Consider the following 22,474-nt stretch of genomic DNA (forward strand, 5'->3'; position numbering starts at 1 on the left):
CTTTGCATTAAACAGGGGAAGCATTGAGCCAAGTTTCAACAAGTTAAAGTATTAAACAATCAAAATTATACGACCAGAATTAAACTCCACAGATAAGATTTCTTAATGTTGGAAAAATGTGTACATCATCAATGAATAGAATCAGTTCAAATCAATGTCTATTATATTTGCCTCAGGAAAATCATGTAAAATAGGTGTAAGAATGTGAAAGCAACACTAGGATTTCTCAGTGTCAGTGGAGAGTTCTTGGAGGTGGAGAAGTGGTGTTTGTGAGATACAAGAGAATATTTGAATCCAATGGAATATTTGATCTGGAGGAACACTGAAGAGGATTTACGTAGTTAGTCTAAGAATGGCAAAAAAACCCCCTAAGAAACAAAGAAGCTTTTTTCCACTAATCAACACATAGATGTCTCAGTTTGCCAATTTGATGATATTTTGCCAATCAGGATGAAAGAGGTGGTGTGTAAAGAAAGCAAAAACAAAAATAAGAACAAAAAACTCAATGATCTGACTTGCCTTTCAATCGACCCTGACTCAAGAGAACTCATGACCATTACAGAGATGTGCAACTCAGCAGCAGACCACAAGAACAGGAACAAAAGATAAGTCTTTATACAAATAATCATTGCAAGCATATAATTAAACATAAAATAATAATAAAACATAATTCTAACATTGTTATCTGCAATACTGATGACTCCAAGAAAGTGGAAAATGCTTATAGACTATTGACAGCAAATGTATGCCAAAGATTGGATACAGAAAAGTTTGTCATTTTACTGTGAAATTAGGAAGTCAGTAGAGTAAGAAATAAGAAAGAAGCAGGGGGTGAGGGATCATTAAAAGAATTTGGTAAGAAAGATAACTGGGATATAGCATGTATTGTTGCATTATAACCATCATGGCCATCGGACAGATCTGAATTCAACACTTCCACACAGCATAATATAAGAATTCAGCTGTTCGAATCTGAGTTGCTACCCCATTAGAAACATTTATTACTTTCCAGGTTCACATAAGTTTTAAAAAAGAGCACAGGTCTTGAACAAATGTAGCTTTATCCTGGTGTTTAAAATCATTTGGAACATTTTATTGTTCATTTGCTTCATTGCTCAGCAATAAGTATATTCCTAGACATGGCTCAGGAAATTAACTGAATTTTTTATTGAATAGATGGTCTACGCATTGGCATAGGGCAGTGCTATTGATTTTGTCTGCAGAGCTGGCTCTCAGGCTGCTATGAAAGCCTGTGCTATCATGGACTCTGAAAGATGTGGTGAGATTCCCAGAAACCTAGAAGGGTTTTCTTCCAGAGCCCAGCATCTTCTGGTATGACAGCATGCTCGCTCTTTCAGATGGGGATCATGTTCTCATAGAAACGGAGCATCAGGCAAACAGAGATTCCAAAAAAAAAAAAAAAAAAAAAGTGTATTTGGCTCTTGTGGTTAGGCTTTTGACCTGTCTTGTGTTTCATAGTACTTGAAATATGAACCTCTAGATTCTTGCTAAAATAATTTTCATCTTTGCAAATCAATGAGATTAACTTGCCTCCAGTACCATGAAGAGAGGTTTTCCTTTCAAACGTTTGCCTCAGTATAACTTCCTGAGAGTTGCAGTGATGTTTACATGCTTGATCTGTGAAAAGTCGCAGGTGGGATATTCAATAACGTTGAGCAATTGAGCCAGTAACCCTCTTGGGTTCAGTTTCCTAGGATGATTAACTTCCCACAGTGGGCAATTAGTTGTTGCTATGCTCCCAGTCTTTCTGGCACTACTGTGCCCTGATCCCCATTTGTCTGTTATTAATAAATTATGATCTGGTCTCTAATTATCTTTGATTCAGAGCCTTTGAAGAAAAAAGCATGTAATCATGAGAAAATAGAAGGGATAACAACTCCCAGATATTAAATCAATACACATGCTTGGATTTATTAGAGTTTTATAATGTCACATCTATTGCTAATTCATAAAATGTTGAATTTTTTTTAATGAGCTCTTTTCTAAAATCAGTGATTGCATGTGATTACAAATATTTGTCTATTTACAATTATTTTAAAATAAAATGATATCTGATTAAAATATTTTGTTTAATACTTACTTTTATCAAAGCTTATCAAGCTCTGAAAGTACATAATCCTAGTTGTTAATGTGCCAAATATATCAACAGATGCATGATGACCATAACTTAAGGAGACTGAGAGAGAAGTACAATCATGTTGATGTTATATTATCATTTATAAAACTGAACACTGCTTGATATCACCAGTTATGTCACCATACTGGCATTAGCATGTCCAGATGTCAATAAATAATGCAAGCTAGTGAAGATTTCTTAATTCCTATGCGATACTTCTTTGACATCATTGCATTTATTTTCTGGATGACACCAGAAGTTTCATTATTTGGGAAGAAAGCACATTTATGGTTTAGGTATTTTATTGTGCTTATGTCAGTGTTACTAACATTTTTTTTTTAATTTTCCAAACTATGAATCTTAATAGGGGAAAATGAGACAAAGCACTTCAAATAGAGATTGATGCCCAGTTTATCTTTAATTCCATAATTTATGAGTCATTCATTCAATTAGGTTATGCGGAAGAGCCACACAGGTCTTTATCCTCTAAATACTTACTGGCGCGCAGAAGAGAGAACATATTTACTATAAGTTGTGGTTGAAAGCATTACATTCCATGAAAAATACTGGTGCATTGTTGAGACTTAAGCAGAGGAGAGAATACTTTGGCTAAAGGAATTGAGGAAGGTTTTATGGGAGAACAAACAGTTGATGTGAGTCTTGACATGTGAATGAGGTTTACATATTGAAATATGAAGTGGGGGATATGAAAAAAGACACTGGGTGAGAGCCTCTGTCTTCATTCTTTGGTCATGTGCTTTGTCTGAGATTGACTCTACTTCAGATTCAGGCATGAGCTCTAAATGTACTGCCATGCAGTATGCCTTCCCATACTGTTCTTAGTTAAGGTCTCAGTGTTACCGATTGATTTACTCTGTGGGGCTGTGTGTCAGGTTCCTGTTAGAGCCTGTGCCACCTGTGAAGATGCAGGTCAAGAGCTCTAACATGGGGGCTGGACTCAAGTTGGTGACTAGTCCCACTTTAGGAATCCAACGATCATCTGGTCTCCTGCCTCCTCATGGACCACTCCTTCTCTGTCTCGTCTGGATAGATATTCCTCCTTCAGTCTATCTATCAGTATATATCAGAGCTCTTGGGCTCTACCTAAATAAGCTCATTTTGATCAGTGCCTTTAAATACCATAATAGTGCCAGAGCATTCCTGAATCATGGATCTTCAATTGCATAGCAGGCAATATTTTACAATTTGGATCTACAAGTGTCTGTACTTTCAATTCTTAAAAAATCTCTGGAACTTTTTATCTATATGATCTACAATTATCTTTTTGATAACCACTTTGAATTTGGCTTCTGTAATATGCAACCAAAGGAACTGAGGTCTAAAACATATAGTGATAATGCTGAAAAGCTAGTTTAAAGCATGTTTTCAAGAGTCTCAAACTCTGGCTTCACTTTGCCAGTCATTCAATCATTGGATATTTACTGACAACTAACACCAGAATCACTTCATGGGAAATAGATGGGGAAACGGTGGAAACTGTCAGACTTTATTTTTTGGGGCTCCAGAATCACTGCAGATGGTGACTGCAGCCATGAAATTAAAAGATGCTTACCCCTTGGAAGAAAAGTTATGACCAACCTAGATAGCATATTCAAAAGCAGATATTACTTTGCCAACAAAGGTCCGTCTAGTCAAGGCTATGGTTTTTCCAGTGGTCATGTATGCATGTGAGAGTTAGACTGTGAAAAAAGCTGAGTGCCGAAGAATTGATGCTTTTGAACTGTAGTGTTGGAGAAGACTCCTGAGAGTCCCTTGGACTGCAAGGAGATCCAACCAGTCCATTCTAAAGGAGATCAGTCCTGGGTGTTCTTTGGAAGGAATGATACTAAACCTGAAACTCCAGTACTTTGGGCCACCTCATGAGAAGAGTTGACTCACTGGAAAAGACTGATGCTTGGAGGGATTGGGGGCAGGAGGAGAAGTGGACAACAGAGGATGAGATGGCTGGATGGCATCACAGACTCGATGGACTTGAGTCTGAGTGAACTCCGGGAGTTGGTGATGGACAAGGAGGCCTGGCGTGCTGAGATTCATGGGGTTGCAAAGAGTTGGACACGACTGAGCAACTGAACTGAACTTAACTGAACACCAGAATCTGTGTTCAACATAAACACATTTCTATCAGGGCAGACACATATAAAATGATGAACTTAAGTTTTGACTTAAGTTTTGAGTAAAAACAAAAGTGAAATTAACTAGCTTTCACAAAACCAGGAATGGCTGTGGGGGTGGTGACATTTGATATGTATGATTCTAGAACAGACACAGTTTACCGTGTATAATTTTCAAGTGTATAATGAAGGGAAAATTCACTATAACCCAAAATGTTCTTTTCTTATTAGTTAATTATTTATTTTGGCTACATTGTGTCTTCTTTACTTTTGCATGGGTTTTCTTTAGTTGCAGTGAGCAGGGGCTTCTCTTTGCTGCAGTGCACAGACTTCTCATTGCAATGGCTTCTCTTATTGCAGAGGTCAGGCTCTGGAGCACATGGGCTTCAGCAGTTGTGGCTCACAGGGTCTAGAGCATGAGCTCAGTAGCTGTGGTGCACGGGCTTACCTGCTCTGCAGCATGTGGGATCTTCCCAGACCAGAGATCAAACCCATGTTCCCTGCCACTGGTAGGTGGATTTTTATCCACTGCACCACCAGGGAAGTTGCTAACCCAATATGTTCTTTAATTTACTTTAGGGTCAAGATATCAAAGAGATTAATTTCTAAGGGTTATTTTATTCATATTATATCAGTTTAAAAAGTTTTAAATGTTAGTACTATTATCTTTAGCAGTAGAAACCCACTGGCTTCACATATAAGAGTTCAGAGTTTCACCAAAATCATATAGTTGAATGATATAAGTCATAGGAAAGTTAAATAGTGAAGAGTAAGGATCTTAGAGTTAGAGCTGTGCTCAAGACCCAGGCCCTTATCAACTAACTATATAATTTATATTCTAGACATTGTTCTAAGGTGAGAGAACTTGCAGATAAAAATCTCTGTCATTCTGAAGCTTATATTCAAGTATGGGAGACAGAAAATAAACCAAACAGATACAAAGATACACACTTTCTTCCACACTGCAGGCAGACTCTTCACTGACTGAGCCACCAGGGAAGACAAAATATACATACAAATATTAATATATATATTATAATGGCAATGGGTACTGTAATGGGGCAAATCAGGGTAAGGAAGACCTGATGTACAGAGGAAGAAATCATGGGCCGTTATTTTAGAAAACTCAATTGAGAGAATGAGGTTAAACAAAGAAAGAAGGAGAAAGTCCTGTTTCTTTCTGGGGCAAAAGAGTTTTAGACAGTAACAAGAGCCAGTGCAAAAGCCTTACAGCTTGGCTATTTTTACAATATTCAAGAAACATCAAGGAGATAACTTTTATGAAGTATAAATTAGAGATAGAGCTAATAATGAGATACAGAGTTGTGAGATATTACATTTGAAGTCCTTGGAACAGTGCCTACTAGCAGGTCATATGTCATTCATCTAGAAAATATTAAACTTACTGTTATCAATATTATTATTGTATTACTTCCACTAGGCAAAGATGCTTCTCTGAAGGTTTTAGAATACTTCATACCCTATAAAAAGGATTCATTTCAGAAGCTATTGTGCTTTTATATAAAATGCGGGCAGAGCTCTGGCACTTGTCTGAACTAAATAGCTGCATTCAAAATGCCTATACAATTATCTTATTTGGCTACAAAGGAAAAGTTTCTAGAAGAAAAGTTTCTAGATCCAGCATATTTTAGCAGTAAGCCATTGTATTTCCTAACATAAGAATTATGACAGGCATTTAATAAAATGTCAAATACTTCTTGAAATTATGAAATTATGAATACCACCATTTTTTCCAAAAGAAAAAAAAATACCATGAAAAAAATAATTTTGGTTTAAAACTCTTTTATTTAACTCTGAAACTTCAGTACTTTGGCCACCTGATGCAAAGAACTGACATTGGCAAAGACCCTGATGCTGGGAAAGATTGAAAGCAGGAGGAGAAGGGGATAACGGAGAATGAGATTGTTGGATGGCATCACTGACTCAATGGACATGAGTCTGAGGAAGCTCTGGGAGTTGGTGATGGAGAGGGAAGCCTGGTGGGGCTGCAGTCTACAGGGTTGCAAAGAGTCAGATAGGAGTGAACAACTAAACTGAACTGACTGATGTACCTTCAAGACATATATTTTCCCATGCCCAAATGATGATATAAACTTCAGTGCATATTACATACAGATAACAGTAATATATTTGCAATATATCAAATTTAAGTCTATATCACCACTGAGAAGTTAAAATTATTTGTAATCTAAAAGACATTTTAACCAGGAGCAAATATCTGGTTTATAAAACATTCAGGAAATTAAAAGGTGATCAAAGAGAATAAGTTCAAAGTGAGGGTGGAGTCTAAATGATATTACAGCTTTGTGTGTTTATCAATCATATTTTAGCACAAGGGGAAATATGTATAATTCAATGTCAGTGTCCTCGATCATTCCCAGTACAGAATTTTTTCAGTAATTTGCTAGTGCTTTAAAGATAATTCCCCAAATTTTTGTTAGCTTTTGTCCACATCTCTTCATTTAGTTTTTCTTTTATTTGACAAAATTTTATTAATTCAGTATACTCCAGGTACTACAAGGTAGATAAGATTTTCTTAGTTCCAACAAAAATTGCCTTGAATGAGATAGGAAAAGTCCCGTTAGACTCATATCATTTAACTTCTAAATAAGTCTGTTTAAGTTCATGAAAAGTAAAATAAAATAGCAAGAGATATTTCTATCATAAGACAAATGCTCCCTGAAATTCAAGAATGCACATCCAACAAAATGAAGTAATTAAAGTTTCATGCCAAAAATTTGCTGGTAAAGAAATATAAATCTCAGATTAATTTTTAGTAAAGTGTGTTTTCCTTTAACCTGCAAATTCCTAGTCTCAACATCACAGTCTGTGTAATTAAAAAGAATTAATATGAATGAACAGTGCCCAAATTATAATTGCTGATATTTTTTAAAAAGTAATATATTTCTGCAATACACTAGATCCAAAATTATCAAGAGTTGGGCTTAATAATGCTGAAAATTAAGCTTCTCTTCTTAGGGGTAGATATCATTTTAATTCAACTGAGAAATACACTAGATATTTCTAGACACTAAAATTTAGTTATTCTTGTATGATAGTTTCTGATGCATATGGAATTTGTGTACATGTGTGCATGCACGCTAAAGCTATACTGTTCTTCAGTTACCAAACAGTAGGTATACTGAAACTTCTCTCACTTTGTCTAATGCTGCAGATGTAACAAAGTGAATTGCTTTTAATTCAGTTTTATATATATTAAGGAAAAAATGGGGGCGGGGGACAGTGTTTGATTCACATATAGGTCACCGAAGATACCTAGCTGAATGTCATCAGTAAATTCAAATTAACGATACTTCGGTTACATAGATAAACTGTAAGTCTACAGTAAAATGTTTCTTATATTTTATCTGTTCCTTAATAAATCTTCAAACACACAAACGTATTGGTCCCTAGAGCTTGCCCCTTTCCTCCATTTTTATTCAGTAGACTAGACAAATAATATCTTCTTATGATCCCCATGTGCCTATAAAATGAGTAACGCTTCTGGATTTACTGGAAAGGAAGAGGCTAACCAGTATCTCAGTCACAAGTAAATAACTGATATCACAAACCAGCTCTGCAAATGTATAATAGTCAACCACCCTTTTGGGTAGAAAAAACAGATTATATCATCATAGTTGTTTTGGTAGTTACAATTTACTCAATTCAATTACCTTACTTGATCAAAATCTGAGCAAAGTTTTTATGACAAGACTAGTGGAATTAGCTTCTCTTCCAGAAAGCAAGGACAAAAGTAGAGCATGTTCCATAAGTGACTCCAGAGAGAATAGATCATTGGGTCACAATCCAGCCAGGCTCTGGCTTGAGCAGGGCTGGCAGTCCTCAATAGAACACAGACTGCTTCCCAGCTAGCAATTCTGAAAGTGAATTACTGCTATTCTAATAGTAAAAGTAAGCAACAATTTCGTAAGAAAACTTTGAACACTTTTAAATCAACAAGAACTAGAAGAAAGAGAATTCTGGGGAAAGAAAAAGGATGTTCAAAGAAAGTAACAATGTTTTATGAAATTTATTTTATGAAAATAAAGTGTCTTGACTGTAATTTAAAGATGTAGTCATAAATCTTTTCGTAATACAATATGCAGGACACTGAAAATGCCTAATTCTATACATTTATCAGTTGAATAGGTGCCGAAGAGTCAAAAGTAAATGAGTAAAACAGTACAAAATCAATATGAATGATTTCTTGACTTTTTTTGAATCATATTATATTTTCAAATATTTCTTTAGGTTTAATACTTTCATGAAGACTTATCAGGTTTTCTGTAATACTCTAACATCTAAATGAACAGGTCTCATTACTGAATATCCCTTCTAACAATGGCCTGGATTAAAAATGGAAATATGTTTGTTGCAGGAATAGAACACACTCATGCTTTTATTTATATTTTTAGAAAGATTGATTATGCTTTGATCAATGTCAGGAGACACCTTCCTCATGAGCTCTTGTTGGGGGCTCTGCCTCTTTGTTCAAAGTGAAAAATGTAGATATTTAATGCACATATTAATGTATATATTGATATAACATTCAATAAAATTCACTATATACATTCTGATTGACATATTCAGGTTGAAATCATTCAGAAGCTGAATTTAAATGCAGTCTTAAAAATGGGGTGGTTATTTCTCAAAATGCCTGTTTGTCAGAGTGTCTACTTTGTATCCATCACCCTGTTACGATAGAATGCTGGCTAAACTGGAATTATTAGTCTTATTCTTCTCAAATAATAAGCACAGACACAGGCCTCCCTAAACACTAAAACTGAAACCTTTGAGAGGATATATTGACAAATACTTTAAAAAGGAAAAAAATAAAACTCAGGTTAAAATAAACTATATCAGGAAAAGATATGGTTATATTAACAACATAATAAATAATAACAAGTTAATACTATTCATGTGAAGAGAATATACCTGGAAAAGAGAAATTGTGTGCTTAAAAGTTAGAACTCACACAGACAAGGTAAAGCTTAAGAAATATATTCTACATAGAGGCTATCTAATGATATATCACTTGCCTGATTTGCTTTGGGATGTGATTAACAGTCAAACGGTCAGACCAAGGTAAGGCAGAGATCAGCTGCAAAAGTTCAGAAGCACAGCTTCCTGTCTTACCTTCCACTGAGGAGGAAGCCGATAACCACTGCCAACAAAATGACTCCCACTGTCACAGACACAGCAATTATAGGAATCTGGCTTTGATCGCTGGATGCTGCAACTGCTGATAGGAGACAGAGAAAATGGAGCCTGTGGTTAAAGTGATCATATGCATTCAAATAAGAGCTGCTTAATAGTCAGTAATCAATGCACAGTTTAAGCAATTCACCCACACTTGGCTGAGATTTTCCCCTAATATCTCTTTCTCAACCATGTGTAATTGAAAAGACATTTTTAGGAGAAAATATTTATTTTCCAAATGGAAATTTGGAAGACCAAACAAGTCACTGATTATTTTTTTGTCATCATAAAAAATGAATGTCATTGTTCACATAGTATTCATTTAGCAATCTTAGGCTTGCAAGAAAAAAAATTGGAACTTAGTCTTTAATTTCAAACACCTAAATAGGAGATAATAAGCATATGAGATTTGATATTTTTAGAGTTTGCATGTGTCTGTTCTCCAGGAAAAAAATGCCTCATTATCTTAGATAGAACTTTTTCTTAGAGACATCAGTTGAAATGTCCAAAATGATGAGGCTATGACCTCATATGATATCACTATTATCAATATAATTTTAAAAGTCAATATTTCAAGGAGAATATAATCACTAAATATACCTCCATTATTGGGACCACATTTTCAAAAATAACAGTATCATTTAGAATTTTAAGTCTACATTAAGATTAGGTTTATTTACATGATGTTTTTTAATACATGTATTTAGATAAAATATTTTATATTTTAATTATATAATTACCATAATAAGAGGAATATAGACATAATTAGATAGTTGCGTCCAGAAAAGCAAATAAATTTTTCTTTTGTGCTGATAACTAAAACTAAGTTGATTAAAATAAGAAACCTATAGGGCAAAATATATTTTATTAATGTTCTCAAGAAACCCTCAGTGGGATACTTAGCATGCTTATTGGGTAATGACATTATATTTTGATAAATTCAGAGTGAACTTAAATAAGCTCACCTCCATGATTACAAATTTTAAGTCACCAAAACTAATAACAACTATACTTCCTGTTTTGTTTTTTTACAGTCTCTCTGATCTTGGCCCTATCAATATTTTTGGATATTCAAATGTTTCCTTTTCGAGGCTTGTCACCTCTCTATTGATTCTTTCAACCAAAATTGACTGATTCTCTCACAACCTTCTTACACGATCCACATTTTCACCCTTTCAGATCAGTCTTCAAGAGTCCAATATTGACAACTGGTTCATGGATGAGAAAAACTATTATTTACAATCTAAATCTGTACTCTTCTTCTCCCTTTTCTTGGATAACAACAGTTGCAATACAAAGTCTCTTTACCCTGCTTTTTCCTGTCCTGTGATACTGAGATGCACGGTAAAGAATTTATTACCAGTGAGCAGTAGAAATGTGGTAGGGCAAAGCTACCCCACCAGCATAGGTAGTAGCCTCCCCCAAGATTAGCTTTATTAATTTTTGAATTCAAATTACTTTTTTATTCCTGAATTCTTTAAATCTGCTTTAGGCAGGTGGCACTGTTTCTTGAGAAAACCATGAAGACTTGGTCTAAATAATCTCAATGTTATTTCATTTGGACTTCAAAGCTTTTGATCCTTTCTTTTAATCTCCTTACAAAGTCATGGTCATAATGAGTCTTCCTCATTTTCTCAGTAGAATAATCCATTCCCACTGCCTATATTTTAGAAATGTTAAATTTTATAGATAAAAAAGACTGATCAAGTCTGAATTCCACGGTTAAATATAATAGCATACCTTTCATTTGCTTTACCTACCTCCACTGTTTGAACTTTTCCTGTCTCTTCCAAGGCACTGATCTTTAAAATCTCCCTCTGGGGGAAAATTTTCATTTCCTTACAGTCTGCTTCTTTGCTATCTACAAGCCTATGAGATAATTTCTCTTGGGGACAACAAATTCTTATACCTAAATTTACTGACATTATTAATTTAAATTGAGTCTGAAAACAGCTCCAGCATTTACTATACATATGGATTAAGGCAAATTATTTAACCTTGTAAAGTCTCATTTCATTAATCCCCAGAGAGGGATAATTTCCAAAGATCATTATTACTATTATTTTTTCTTTGCTTAGAGATAACTCTTAGCATAGTGTTTCAACTATTGCCAGCCTTATTTAAACAGGAGATATAATATATACATATTATCTCCTGTTTTATCCATCATTCTTATTCTCTTCTATTTTTCAACATCCTGACTGACTCATTTAGAACCAGCCTCACTGATTCGACACACAGGAGTCTGAGCAAGTTCTGGGAGATGGTGAAGGACAGGGAAGCCTGGCAAACTGCAGTCCATGGGGTCGCAAAGAATAGGACATGAATTAGTGACTGAAAAACAACATCTTCTAAGAACCAACATTATTAATTTTTTCTGAAACTTTTCTTCTTCTGCCTTTGAGTTCTGTGCATGATATGATATCTGATAATACGATATCTGTGAAATGCAATGAGCAACTCTCCATTTACTTCACAAAGTGAAAGTCAAAGTGTTAGCCACTCAGTCATGTCCGAATCTTTGTGACCCCATGGACTATGCAGCCCACCAGACTCCTCTGTCCATGAAATTCTACAGGCAAGAACACTGGAGTGGGTTGCCATTTCCTTCTCCAGGGGATCTTCTGACCCAGGGATTAAACCCAGGTCTCCTACATTGCAGGCATTATTCTTTACCATCTGAGCCATCAGGTAATCCCCCATTTACCCTACCATACACTATAATGAGGTATTTGATCTTGTTGACCATACACTCCATCTTTAAAACTCTTCTCCTCTTGGTTTCTATACATGAGATGAGTTGATTTCTCTTTCTCCTGCTCTGAAATACTGCTTTGTCAGCTCTACTGATGCTCTTCCCATATTTTACGTGTGAACAATTCTTGATGAATGCTGGTTCTTTATCCTTCTCACTTCTTTCTTTCTGTCTCTTTCCATCTTACATCTTTTTCTTCCTGTCTCTCATAGATATATCTTTGCTCATGGTATCAGTTAACTAAAAGTTGAGTCAGATATGACAGAGTGACTGAACAACACAAGCTGAAGAGTCCCACATTTATATCTCCAACTCTTATTTCTCGTCAAAGGATCATTCTATTAAAAAAAAACAAAAACAACTGTTTCCATTTATTTGGATTTTATTTTCACATAAAAATAAACATGTTTAAAAAATTGATTCTTGGGCTTCCCTGGGGGGCTCAGTGGTAAAGACTCCACCTATCAATGCAGAAGATACAGGTTCAATCCCTGATCTGAAAGGATACCACATGTCATGGAGTGACAGAGCCTGTTGGCTGCAACTATTGACCCTGTGATCTAAAGCCTGGGAGCTGCAACTACTGAGTCCACATGCTGCAGCTATTAAAGCTCATGTGCCCTCACGCCCATGCTTTGCAACAAAAGAAGCTACCCCAATGAGAAGTGCACGTACTGCAACTACAGGGTAGCCTCCACTTGCTGTAACTAGAGAAAAGTGCACATAGCAACGAAGACAGCATATCCGAAAATAAATAAATAAAAATAAAAATTGACTCTTGAATCACATCCACCCTCAAAGGCATTTAAAAACAGTATCTAAATAAACAGGTTTCCCTAGTGGCTCAAATGGTAAAGAATCCACCTGCAGTGTGGGAGACCTGTGTATAATCCCTGGGTTGAGGAGATCCCCAGGAGAAGGGCGTGGAAACCCACTCCAGTATTCTTGCCTGGAGAATCCCCATGGACAGAGTAGCCTGGTGGGCTGCAGACTGTGGGGTCCCAAAGGGTTGGACAGGACTGAGTGATTAAGCACAGCATATGTAAATAAACAAACCTAAATAAATCTAACAAACTAGATTAGTTTTGTCTCTTTCTGGTTTAAGTAGAACTGAATTTTTCTTGACTTCTACTTAGTCTTAATTACCAAATATGTTTTGTTTCTCTTCTATGTTTCTCCCCATGTATTACTTTTTTTTTCATTAACTGTTCACCTATTTGATCAAAGTTGCTGTAGTATGGTTCATAGGTGTTTTGATTCAAATTCGCTGGAGTATGGTTCATAGGTCCTTTAAGTGCTCCCTTTGACTTCTAGGTACTCACATGAAACATCTAAAAATATCACTTTGATCATGTTTCTCCAAACAAAATGTTAATAGGTACCCACTGCCTATGGAAAAATATTCTCAAATTAGAAGGGCATTCAATAGCCCTCCTAATCTGACTCTAACAAATCCTTCTGGTCTCAATGTGTCAGTGCGGGACACTGAGAGATAAGATAGTGGCAGAAATAGGTGTGATTAATCAGAAGTAAAGATAAAAACAGGACAATTTCAGACTAACGAAAGTACTAATTTTGAGGGAAAAAATGGGTGCTGAGATATATGAAATGTTTCAGTTTTAGTAATTTCCAAGAAGTCTAACTTAATGTGCTAAAATATGGGAGAGTATTTTGCATTAAAACAAGTATTAATAGCATGTCAAAAATTTTAAAAAATATTTAAATTAGTACATTTTATGAAAATATTTTGCAAGTAATGACAAATCACAAACATTCACATTTACATGTTTATATCTGCTGCCCACTGAAATCATCTTTTTGTATAATGAAAAATTTAGCAAAGGAGCTGTGAGGAAGAATTTTTAAAATATATTTTCATTTATTTTTTTAAAAGCTTGCAGTATTTTTTTATGTCTCTTGATGGGCTCTAAGTATTGATTATTTAATTTGCACTGATTAATTAATTTGAGTTATCTCAAATTAACTTGAGATAATTTATTAAAACTTTTATTATTTATTCCTCTGTTTGCCCTGACAGCATCAATAGTATTCCCAAATACATCAACTAAATTGAAAATAAACAGAATTTATAGGATACTGTCAACACCTTCATAATTGTTCATTCTCTATCAGTGGTCAAAAAATGGTAAGCACAGTATGATTTATGATTATCCTTTTACATACTGTTAAAATTTTAGTATTTAAAGACATGAATGGGTTTTAGTCATTAATATTGCCTATTTTCTTATATATGTTTATTAAGAATTAGTTGGTTAATAATGTAGTTCTCGAAAAATAGTGGAGGAATGTTTTGGGAATGCTTAAAAGCAAATTTTGCAGCAATGAAACATATTACTATTAAAAGGATGCTAATTATGAAAATTAATGTTCTTTAGTAAATAATAATGTTTCTTTTTGCTAATTATTATATACTTGCATCATCTCTGGAAACTTTAAGATAGCATCTATTGAGAAATTGTGTTGTGTTCCCTTATTTTGCTTCCTCACTTTTGGTTGCAAATCCATATTACATAAATATTCTCTAGATAAACTGCAACATATATGAATCACTGAGTTTAATCACTGAAGCTAAAGAGATTTGTTAGAGACAGATTACAAGGGTTTTCTAAGGTCAGGCTGAGAATTTAGGATTTTCTCACACATATCTATTAACTTTCTTGATCAAGATGAGCTGATCAAAGGTATAACTTTTGATTTGTAATGAGTGCACAGGAATTAGTAGGGAAATTTAAAGCATCATGGCAGACAAATAAGCACATGAAAAGATTTGGACCATCATTGGTTGTTACAGATTTCAATTAAATCAACAATGAGATATTGCTAGCCACCTGTCCAAAAATGACAAACTAAAATAGTGACAATATAAAATGTTGATAATAATGTGGAGAAATTGATGACTCATACATTGGTGGTGGGCATATAAAATGGTACATCCACTTTGGAAAAAAGTTTGGCAGTTTCTTATGAAAATAAACATGCAATTACCATACAACTCCAGTAACTGTACTCTTAGATAGTTATCCCAGGGAAATAAAAGTTTAGGTTGAGACAAAAATATATACAAGAATGTTCATAGCATTTTTATGTTAGTAGCAAAACTTAATAGCAAAAAATGGTATCAGCCCAGATATCTTTCAACAGGTGAATGTTTAAAGAAACTATGGTACATATTTATCATGGAATCAGTTCAGTTCAGTCACTCAGTTGTTCTGACTATTTTCGAGCCCGTGGACTGCAGCATGCCAAGCTTCCCTGCCCATCATCAGCTCCTGGAACTTGCTAAAATTCATGTCCATCGAAGTCGGTGATATCATCCAATCATCTCATCCTCTGTAATCCCCTTCTCTTCTTGTCTTCAATCGTTCCTAGGATCAGAGTCTTTTCCAAGCAGTCAGTTCTTCCCATCAGATGACCAAATTACTGGAGTTTCAGATTCACCATCAGTCCTCCCAATGAATATCATGGAATACTGCTCAACAATGAAAAGGAACAGACTTTATATGCACAACCTGGGTGAATCTACGGGGAATTAGACTGAATGAGAAAAAATTCCAAACTCAAAGAGAATGTACTGTATGATTCCATTTTCAAAACATTTTTAAAATGTCAAAATTTTAGAAATGTATATTTAGAAATTTATGGCTCTGGGATGTCTCTGATGGTAACAGTGGTTAAGAATCTGCCTGGCAGTGCAGGGGTAGTGGGTTTGATCTCTGGCTGGGGAACTAAGACCCCACATGCTGGGATGGGCAATGAAGATTTGTGGTGCCACAACTAAAGCAGCCATGCACTACAATGAAAGATTTCTCATGATGCAATGAAAATCCTATGTCACAACTGAGACCTGGTGTAGCCAAGTAAATAAATAAATTCTTTTTAGAGAAATTGGTGGTTGCCAGAGATTACTTATTGGACAAGAGTTGTTCCTGAAGGTGGTGGTTGTGGTTATAATAGGGCAACAAGAGAGATCCTTGTGAGGTTAATACTATTCGATATCTTGACTGTGATGGTAGGTACACAAACCCTCACAAGTGACCAGATTGTACATAACTTAATACACACATGTCTGCACACTCACATACAAAGGAGTACAAGGAAATGTAAGACTTCATTAATTCCAATATCCTCGTTATATTATAATTTTGCAAAGTGTTAAAGAGCTCTCTTTAACTTCCTTACAAAGTCATGCTCATAATGAGTCTTCCTCATTATTTTCTGTAATCTGTTCCCACCTCCCACATTTTAGAAATGTTAAACTTTATACATAAAAAAGCCTAATCAATTCTGAATTCCATGGTTAAATATAACTCCATATCCTTCTGTTGCTTTACGTAACTCCACTGTTATAATTCTTCCTGTCTCTTCCAAGACACTGACCTCTAAACATCTCCCTTCAGAGGGAAAATTTCATTTACTTACAGGCTGCTTCTCCACTACCTACAGCCTAAACAGATAATTTCTCTTGGGGGCAACAAATTCTTATACTTAAAATTACTGATATTACTAATTTAAACTAACCCTGACCCTAACCCTAACCTGTCTGTAGACAGGTCCAACATTTACTATACATATGTGTGGAAGTCAGGATTTGAAATAGCTCAACTGGAATTCCATCACCTCCACTAGCTTTGTTCGTAGTGATGCTTTCTAAGGCCCACTTGACTTCACATTCCAAGATGTCTGGCTCTAGGTGAGTGATCATCCCATCATGATTATCTTGGTCATGAAGCTTGTTTTTATACATTTCTGTGTATTCTTGCCATCTCTTGTTAATATCTTCTGCTTCTGTTAGGTTCATAGCATTTCTGTCCTATATTGAGCCCATCTTTGCATGAAATGTTCCCTTGGTGTCTCTAATATTCTTGAAGAGATCTCTGGTCTTTCCCATTCTGTTGTTTTCCTTTATTTCTTTGCATTGATCGCTGAGGAAGGTTTTCTTATCTCTCCTTGCTATTCTTTGGAACTCTGCATTCAGATGCTTATATCTTTCTTTTTCTCCTTTGCAATATGCCAGCAAATTTGGAAAACAGCAGTGGCCACAGGAATGGGAACGGTCAGTTTTCATTCCGATCCCAAAGAAAGGCAATGCCAAAGAATGCTCAAACTACCACACAATTGCACTCATCTCACACACTAGTAAAGTAATGCTCAAAATTATCGAAGCCAGGTTTCAGCAATATGCGAACCACAAACTTCCAGATGTTCAAGCTGGTTTTAGAAAAGGCAGAGGAACCATAGATTAAATTGCCAACATCTGCCGGATCATTGAAAAAGCAAGAGAATTCCAGAAAAACATCTATTTCTGCTTCATTGACTATGCCAAAGCCTTTGACTGTGTGGATCACAATAAACTGTGGAAAATTCTGAGAAAGATGGGAATACCAGACCACCTGACCTTCCTCTTGAGAAACCTATATGCAGGTCAGGAAGCAACAGTTAGAACTGGACATGGAACAACAGACTGGCTCCAAATAGGAAAAGGAGTCCATCAAGGCTGTATATTGTCACCCTGCTTATTTAACTTATATGCAGAGTACATCATGAGAAACGTTGGGCTGGAAGAAACACAAGCTGGAATCAAGACTGCCAGGAGAAATATCAATTACCTCAGATATGCAGATGACACCACCCTTATGGCAGAAAGTGTGAGGAACTAAAAAGCCTCTTGACGAAAGTGAAAGAGGAGAGTGAAAAAGTTGGCTTAAGGCTCAACATTCAGAAAATGAAGATCATGGCATCTGGTCCCATCCCTTCACGGGAAATAGAAGGGGAAACAGTGGAAACAGTGTCAGACTTTATTTTTTGGGCTACAAAATGACGGCAGATGGTGACTGCAGCCATGAAATTAAAAGACGCTTACTCCTTGGAAGGAAAGTTATGACCAACCTAGATAGCATATTGAAAAGCAGAGATACTACTTTGCCAACTAAGGTCCGTCTAGTCAAGGCTATGGTTTTCTCAGTGGTCATGTATGGATGTGAGAGTTGGACTGTGAAGAAATCTGATCACTGAAGTATTGATGCTTTTGAACTGTGGTGTTGGAGAAGACTCTTGAGAGTCCCTTGAACTGCAAGGAGATCCAAGCAGTCCATCCTAAAGGAGATCAGTCCTGGTTGTTCATTGGAAGGACTGATGCTGAAGCTGAAACTCCAATACTTTGGCCACCTCATGTGAAGAGTTGACTTATTGGAAAAGACTCTGATGCAGGCAGTGATTGGGGGCAGGAGGAGAAGGGGAGAACAGAGGATGAGATGGCTGGATTGCATCACCGACTTGATGGACTTGATTTTGAGTGAACTCTGTGAGTTGGTGATGGACAGGGAGGCCTGGCATACTGTGATTTATGGGGTCACAAGGAGTCAGACATGACTGAGCGACTGAACTGAACTGAACTGATGTAGGGAAGTCACTCAGTCGTGTCTGACACTTTGCTACCCCTGGACTGTAGCCTACCAACCTCCTCTGTCTATGAAATTCTCCAGGCAAGAATACTGGAATGAGTTGCCATTCCCTTCTCCAGGGGATCTTCCTGATTCAGAAATTGAATCCAGGTCTCCTATACTGCAGGCAGATTCTTAACTGTTTGAGACACCAGGGAAGATACCATAAATCCTGCAATGTTGTATTTGAAGACTGTTTCTGAAATAATACACTAGTATGTGAAGAATTAAATTATAATATCAAGTAAATAATTCCTCAGTAAAACAACTGAAGTGTTTTCACAAAATAGTACACAAATAGTTGTCAAATGAATGGCATTTAACACAAATGCTATAGAAGTCGAAATGAAGTTTTATTTTAACTATATCTTTTGCTGTGTAGGGAGTTAATAACAATTTTAAAAATAATGAACAAAACTATTATATGGCAGGCTTCCCAGGTGGCACTAGTCATAAAGAATGGCCTTCCAATGAGCAAAGAGATGCAGGTTTGATCCCTGGGTTGGGAAGATCCCCCGGAGTAGTAAATGGCAGCCTGCTCCAGTATTCTTGCCTGGAAAATTCCATGGACAGAGGAGCCTGGTGGGCTACAGTCCATGGTGTTGCAAAGAGTCAGACATGAATGAGTGATTGAACACACTCACACTATTCTAAAGTGGTTCTTGACACAAACATTCTAATTTTCAGAGTTAGAGTGTACTTTTATCCCCTCGAGAGAAGTTTCATGTATTACTCATGTTAATTTCTCTAGAGTCTAGCAAAGCCAACGTATAATAGGGGCTCAACAAATTCTTGCTGAATTGTATACAGCTTTCTACATGAAGGCCAAAGGGGATTGGTATGTAACAGATACTTGATACAAAGAAAAATTCATTCTTAAAATGCTTGCATATACACGTACACGTACTCAAGTAAAAATAAAATTCTACACTGAAGTTAAGAGGGAGTACAGAATACATCCCTAAAAGAGTTTCATTATCTAGTAATAAAAACACTAAAATTTGATTTTGTAATAAAAACATTAGTGTGACATTTCTTTCCCTCTAAAGATTATGTAGGAAAAATTTAAAAGAAGACAATTTTAGGTGAGACTCTGTAAAACTATATGGAAAATGACCTCATATTGTTTGTCTCAATGATCAGATTGATGGGTATTGGCATCCTGGAAACCACTATACAAAAAAAAAGGAGGAGGAGTTTAACAAATAGTCTAAAGAAAAACTAATTGCTGAACATGCCAATCTCTTAAAACTAAATATAATTTTGTAATTTTTTAAAGTGACAGTTTTCATTTTTAGAGTTGTCTGAGCACTAGAGCATACTGTGAAACACAATGTACCCTACGGCTTTGTTCCCAGAGTTGGTAAACCACATAAGCATAAATAGAAACAAGGCCTTTGAGGGTGGCCAGAGTCACTGACTCGATGGACATGAGTCTGAGTAAACTCCGGGAGTTGGTGATGGACAGGGAGGCCTGGTGTTCTGTGATTCAGGGGATCGCAAAGAGTCGGACACGACTGAGTGGCTGAACTGAACTGAACTGAGAGTATGTAACACATGTTTCCTCATAAATCCAGATCAGTGTTCAAGATACAAGAGTCAATAATTAATTCATTGCCAATATTATGGAAATTTTCTAATTACATCTATTCATGTCAAACATATTTAAAAACTTTTCTAAACAGTATCACGTTTAAATTTCAATATGTCAGTTAAACTTCAGACAAGGGACTGTCCTTGAATGGAAATAAAGTAATTTATCTTTTTTCCATCATGGGACACTAATCTATATAAAATCAAGGGAAGCAATATTTAGAAAGTTACCGTTAAAGTAATAAAAATTATCTTCTAGATAATTCAGTTAAACATGCTTTAAGCATAAGTATGTCTTCATTTTCTTAAGATTTGTATTATATAGATTTACAAAAATTTAAATTTAATAATTCTTCTAATCATCATTTCCCTTTCTGACAACAGGTCTTTCATTTCATGCTTTGTGACCATATTGTTTCCCTCTGTGGCTTCATGTGTTGTGTTGCTTCCTTCCTTCTAGTTTTTCCACTGCTGAATTGTACTAGGCTGCAGCTTACACTCTGTGCATGATGCTACTTTACATGGCATCTTCAATACCCTTAACATTTGAAAGAGTCTAGTTTCTGTTTCTTATAGAACCCTTTTTTTCCTACTCCTTATTTTCTTGTGGTTGGAGAAAAAGCTTCTCTCTAGATGTGATAGAAAGAATTATGGGTACTCCCTCCTCTCCAAAGTGTCTGAGTCTTAATACCAAGAACCTGTAAATATGCTACATGGCAATAGGGAATTAAATTACAGATGAAATGAAAAAAAAATCATTTCAAAGTAAATCTGATAACTATGCTCTCATTACATTGGTATTCAGACGAAGGAAATATGCATCTTATATTCTTGATTTTACAATCACTAATTCTTACATAACTTGACTTTAAATATATATATATGTATTATATATGTTCAAACATATACATTTACACATATTTGACATTTCACACTACTTCTGTTATTTTCTTCCTAACAAGATTTTAGTAGTGTCTTTTCTTTCATCTATAAATATAATAAATTATTGCCTGTCTGCTTTTAATGTGTGCTCTAGTACAAGTAAATCTAAATATTTTACTTGACTTTAAGGAAAAAGCTTTCTGCTATTTTTACTGTTTTATGGGGGAAAAAAAGCACAAGAAAGGTTTTTACAGAAATATTTCCAGACCATCCACTCAGAGTTGCTGCCAGAGATTTTGATTTTGATTTTTTTAAACAATCAGATTGGTTCCTGAAAGCACCATTTTCTTGCCAAACTCAATACTAAAGAAAATTCCCTGTGGAATTTTCATAGAAAGACGAAGCTTAGTAAGGTAGTTCAATAAAACAAGTAAAAAGTAAATGGCAATAATTCAATAAAGTATGGCAGCAGTGGAAAGAGTCTTTAAAAGCAAGGTTTAAACAGTTTTTAAGCATCCCCTGATGTTTCATCTCCCTGTAGACCAAATGCAATGAGGAGTGGGGACCAACGTGTGTTAACCTGCTCACCTACCATAATAGCATGACAGATGCTTCCTACCTGAAGGGGTCATGCCTGGGAGACAGAGGAGAAGCAGGAGACTGACAGAATGCCCAGGGAGAGTATTGATCCACTGACTCTTTTCTGGTAACCATTAGAGAGGCATGAGTTGACAGTAATTAAAATGACTTACACACTGGGATGGTTTCAAACTCAAATCTTCGACTGAAGACACCATAGCCTGCTGCCGTGCGTGCTCGAATTTGGAAGACATACACCGAAGCTGGTTTCAAGCCTTCTGCAGTTATAGATGTCTCTTTAGATTTGATAATTGTATAGCTGGTCTCTTGGTCCTTGGATCACACATGTAGATAAAATAAAAGAGAAGACAACATATGAATTATTAATGATGACAAAACTTAGAATCAGAAATGAGGAAAAGATTCAGAAACTAATAGATTTGATATTAATGTAAATATGATGATTTTAGAGAAAAAAAAATCCCACATAACCTAGGAGTGCTAGTTATACAGAATGCTATTTTCTAGAACTCAAAGATGGTGGATGTGTTTTCCACCCATCTACCACTTGCCCTGAGCAGAAATAGATATGTAAACTTAAAAAAAATGTTTTTTTAAAGATACACTATTTTGCAGACTCTATTTTAGTATAGCTAATTGTGTGCTTGTTTTTCTCATAAATGACTTATTAGAGTGCATCTAACATGATGCTTGT

General features: G+C 35.7%; 1 protein-coding gene across 1 annotated transcript in view; it reads right to left on the minus strand.

Moving 5' to 3' along the window:
- EPHA5 (EPH receptor A5) overlaps window positions 1-22,474 on the minus strand; it is a 407,527-nt gene that overhangs the window by 93,953 nt on the left and 291,100 nt on the right. Inside the window, exons 7-8 of the mRNA XM_052642307.1 lie at window positions 21,933-22,092; window positions 9,427-9,529 (exon numbers count right to left, since the gene is read on the minus strand). Coding sequence (XP_052498267.1) covers window positions 9,427-9,529; window positions 21,933-22,092 — 263 coding nt within the window. The remainder of the gene's footprint in view (window positions 1-9,426; window positions 9,530-21,932; window positions 22,093-22,474) is intronic.

This window comes from Budorcas taxicolor, chromosome 6, assembly GCF_023091745.1.
Source record: "Budorcas taxicolor isolate Tak-1 chromosome 6, Takin1.1, whole genome shotgun sequence".
Lineage (NCBI taxonomy): Eukaryota > Metazoa > Chordata > Mammalia > Artiodactyla > Bovidae > Budorcas > Budorcas taxicolor.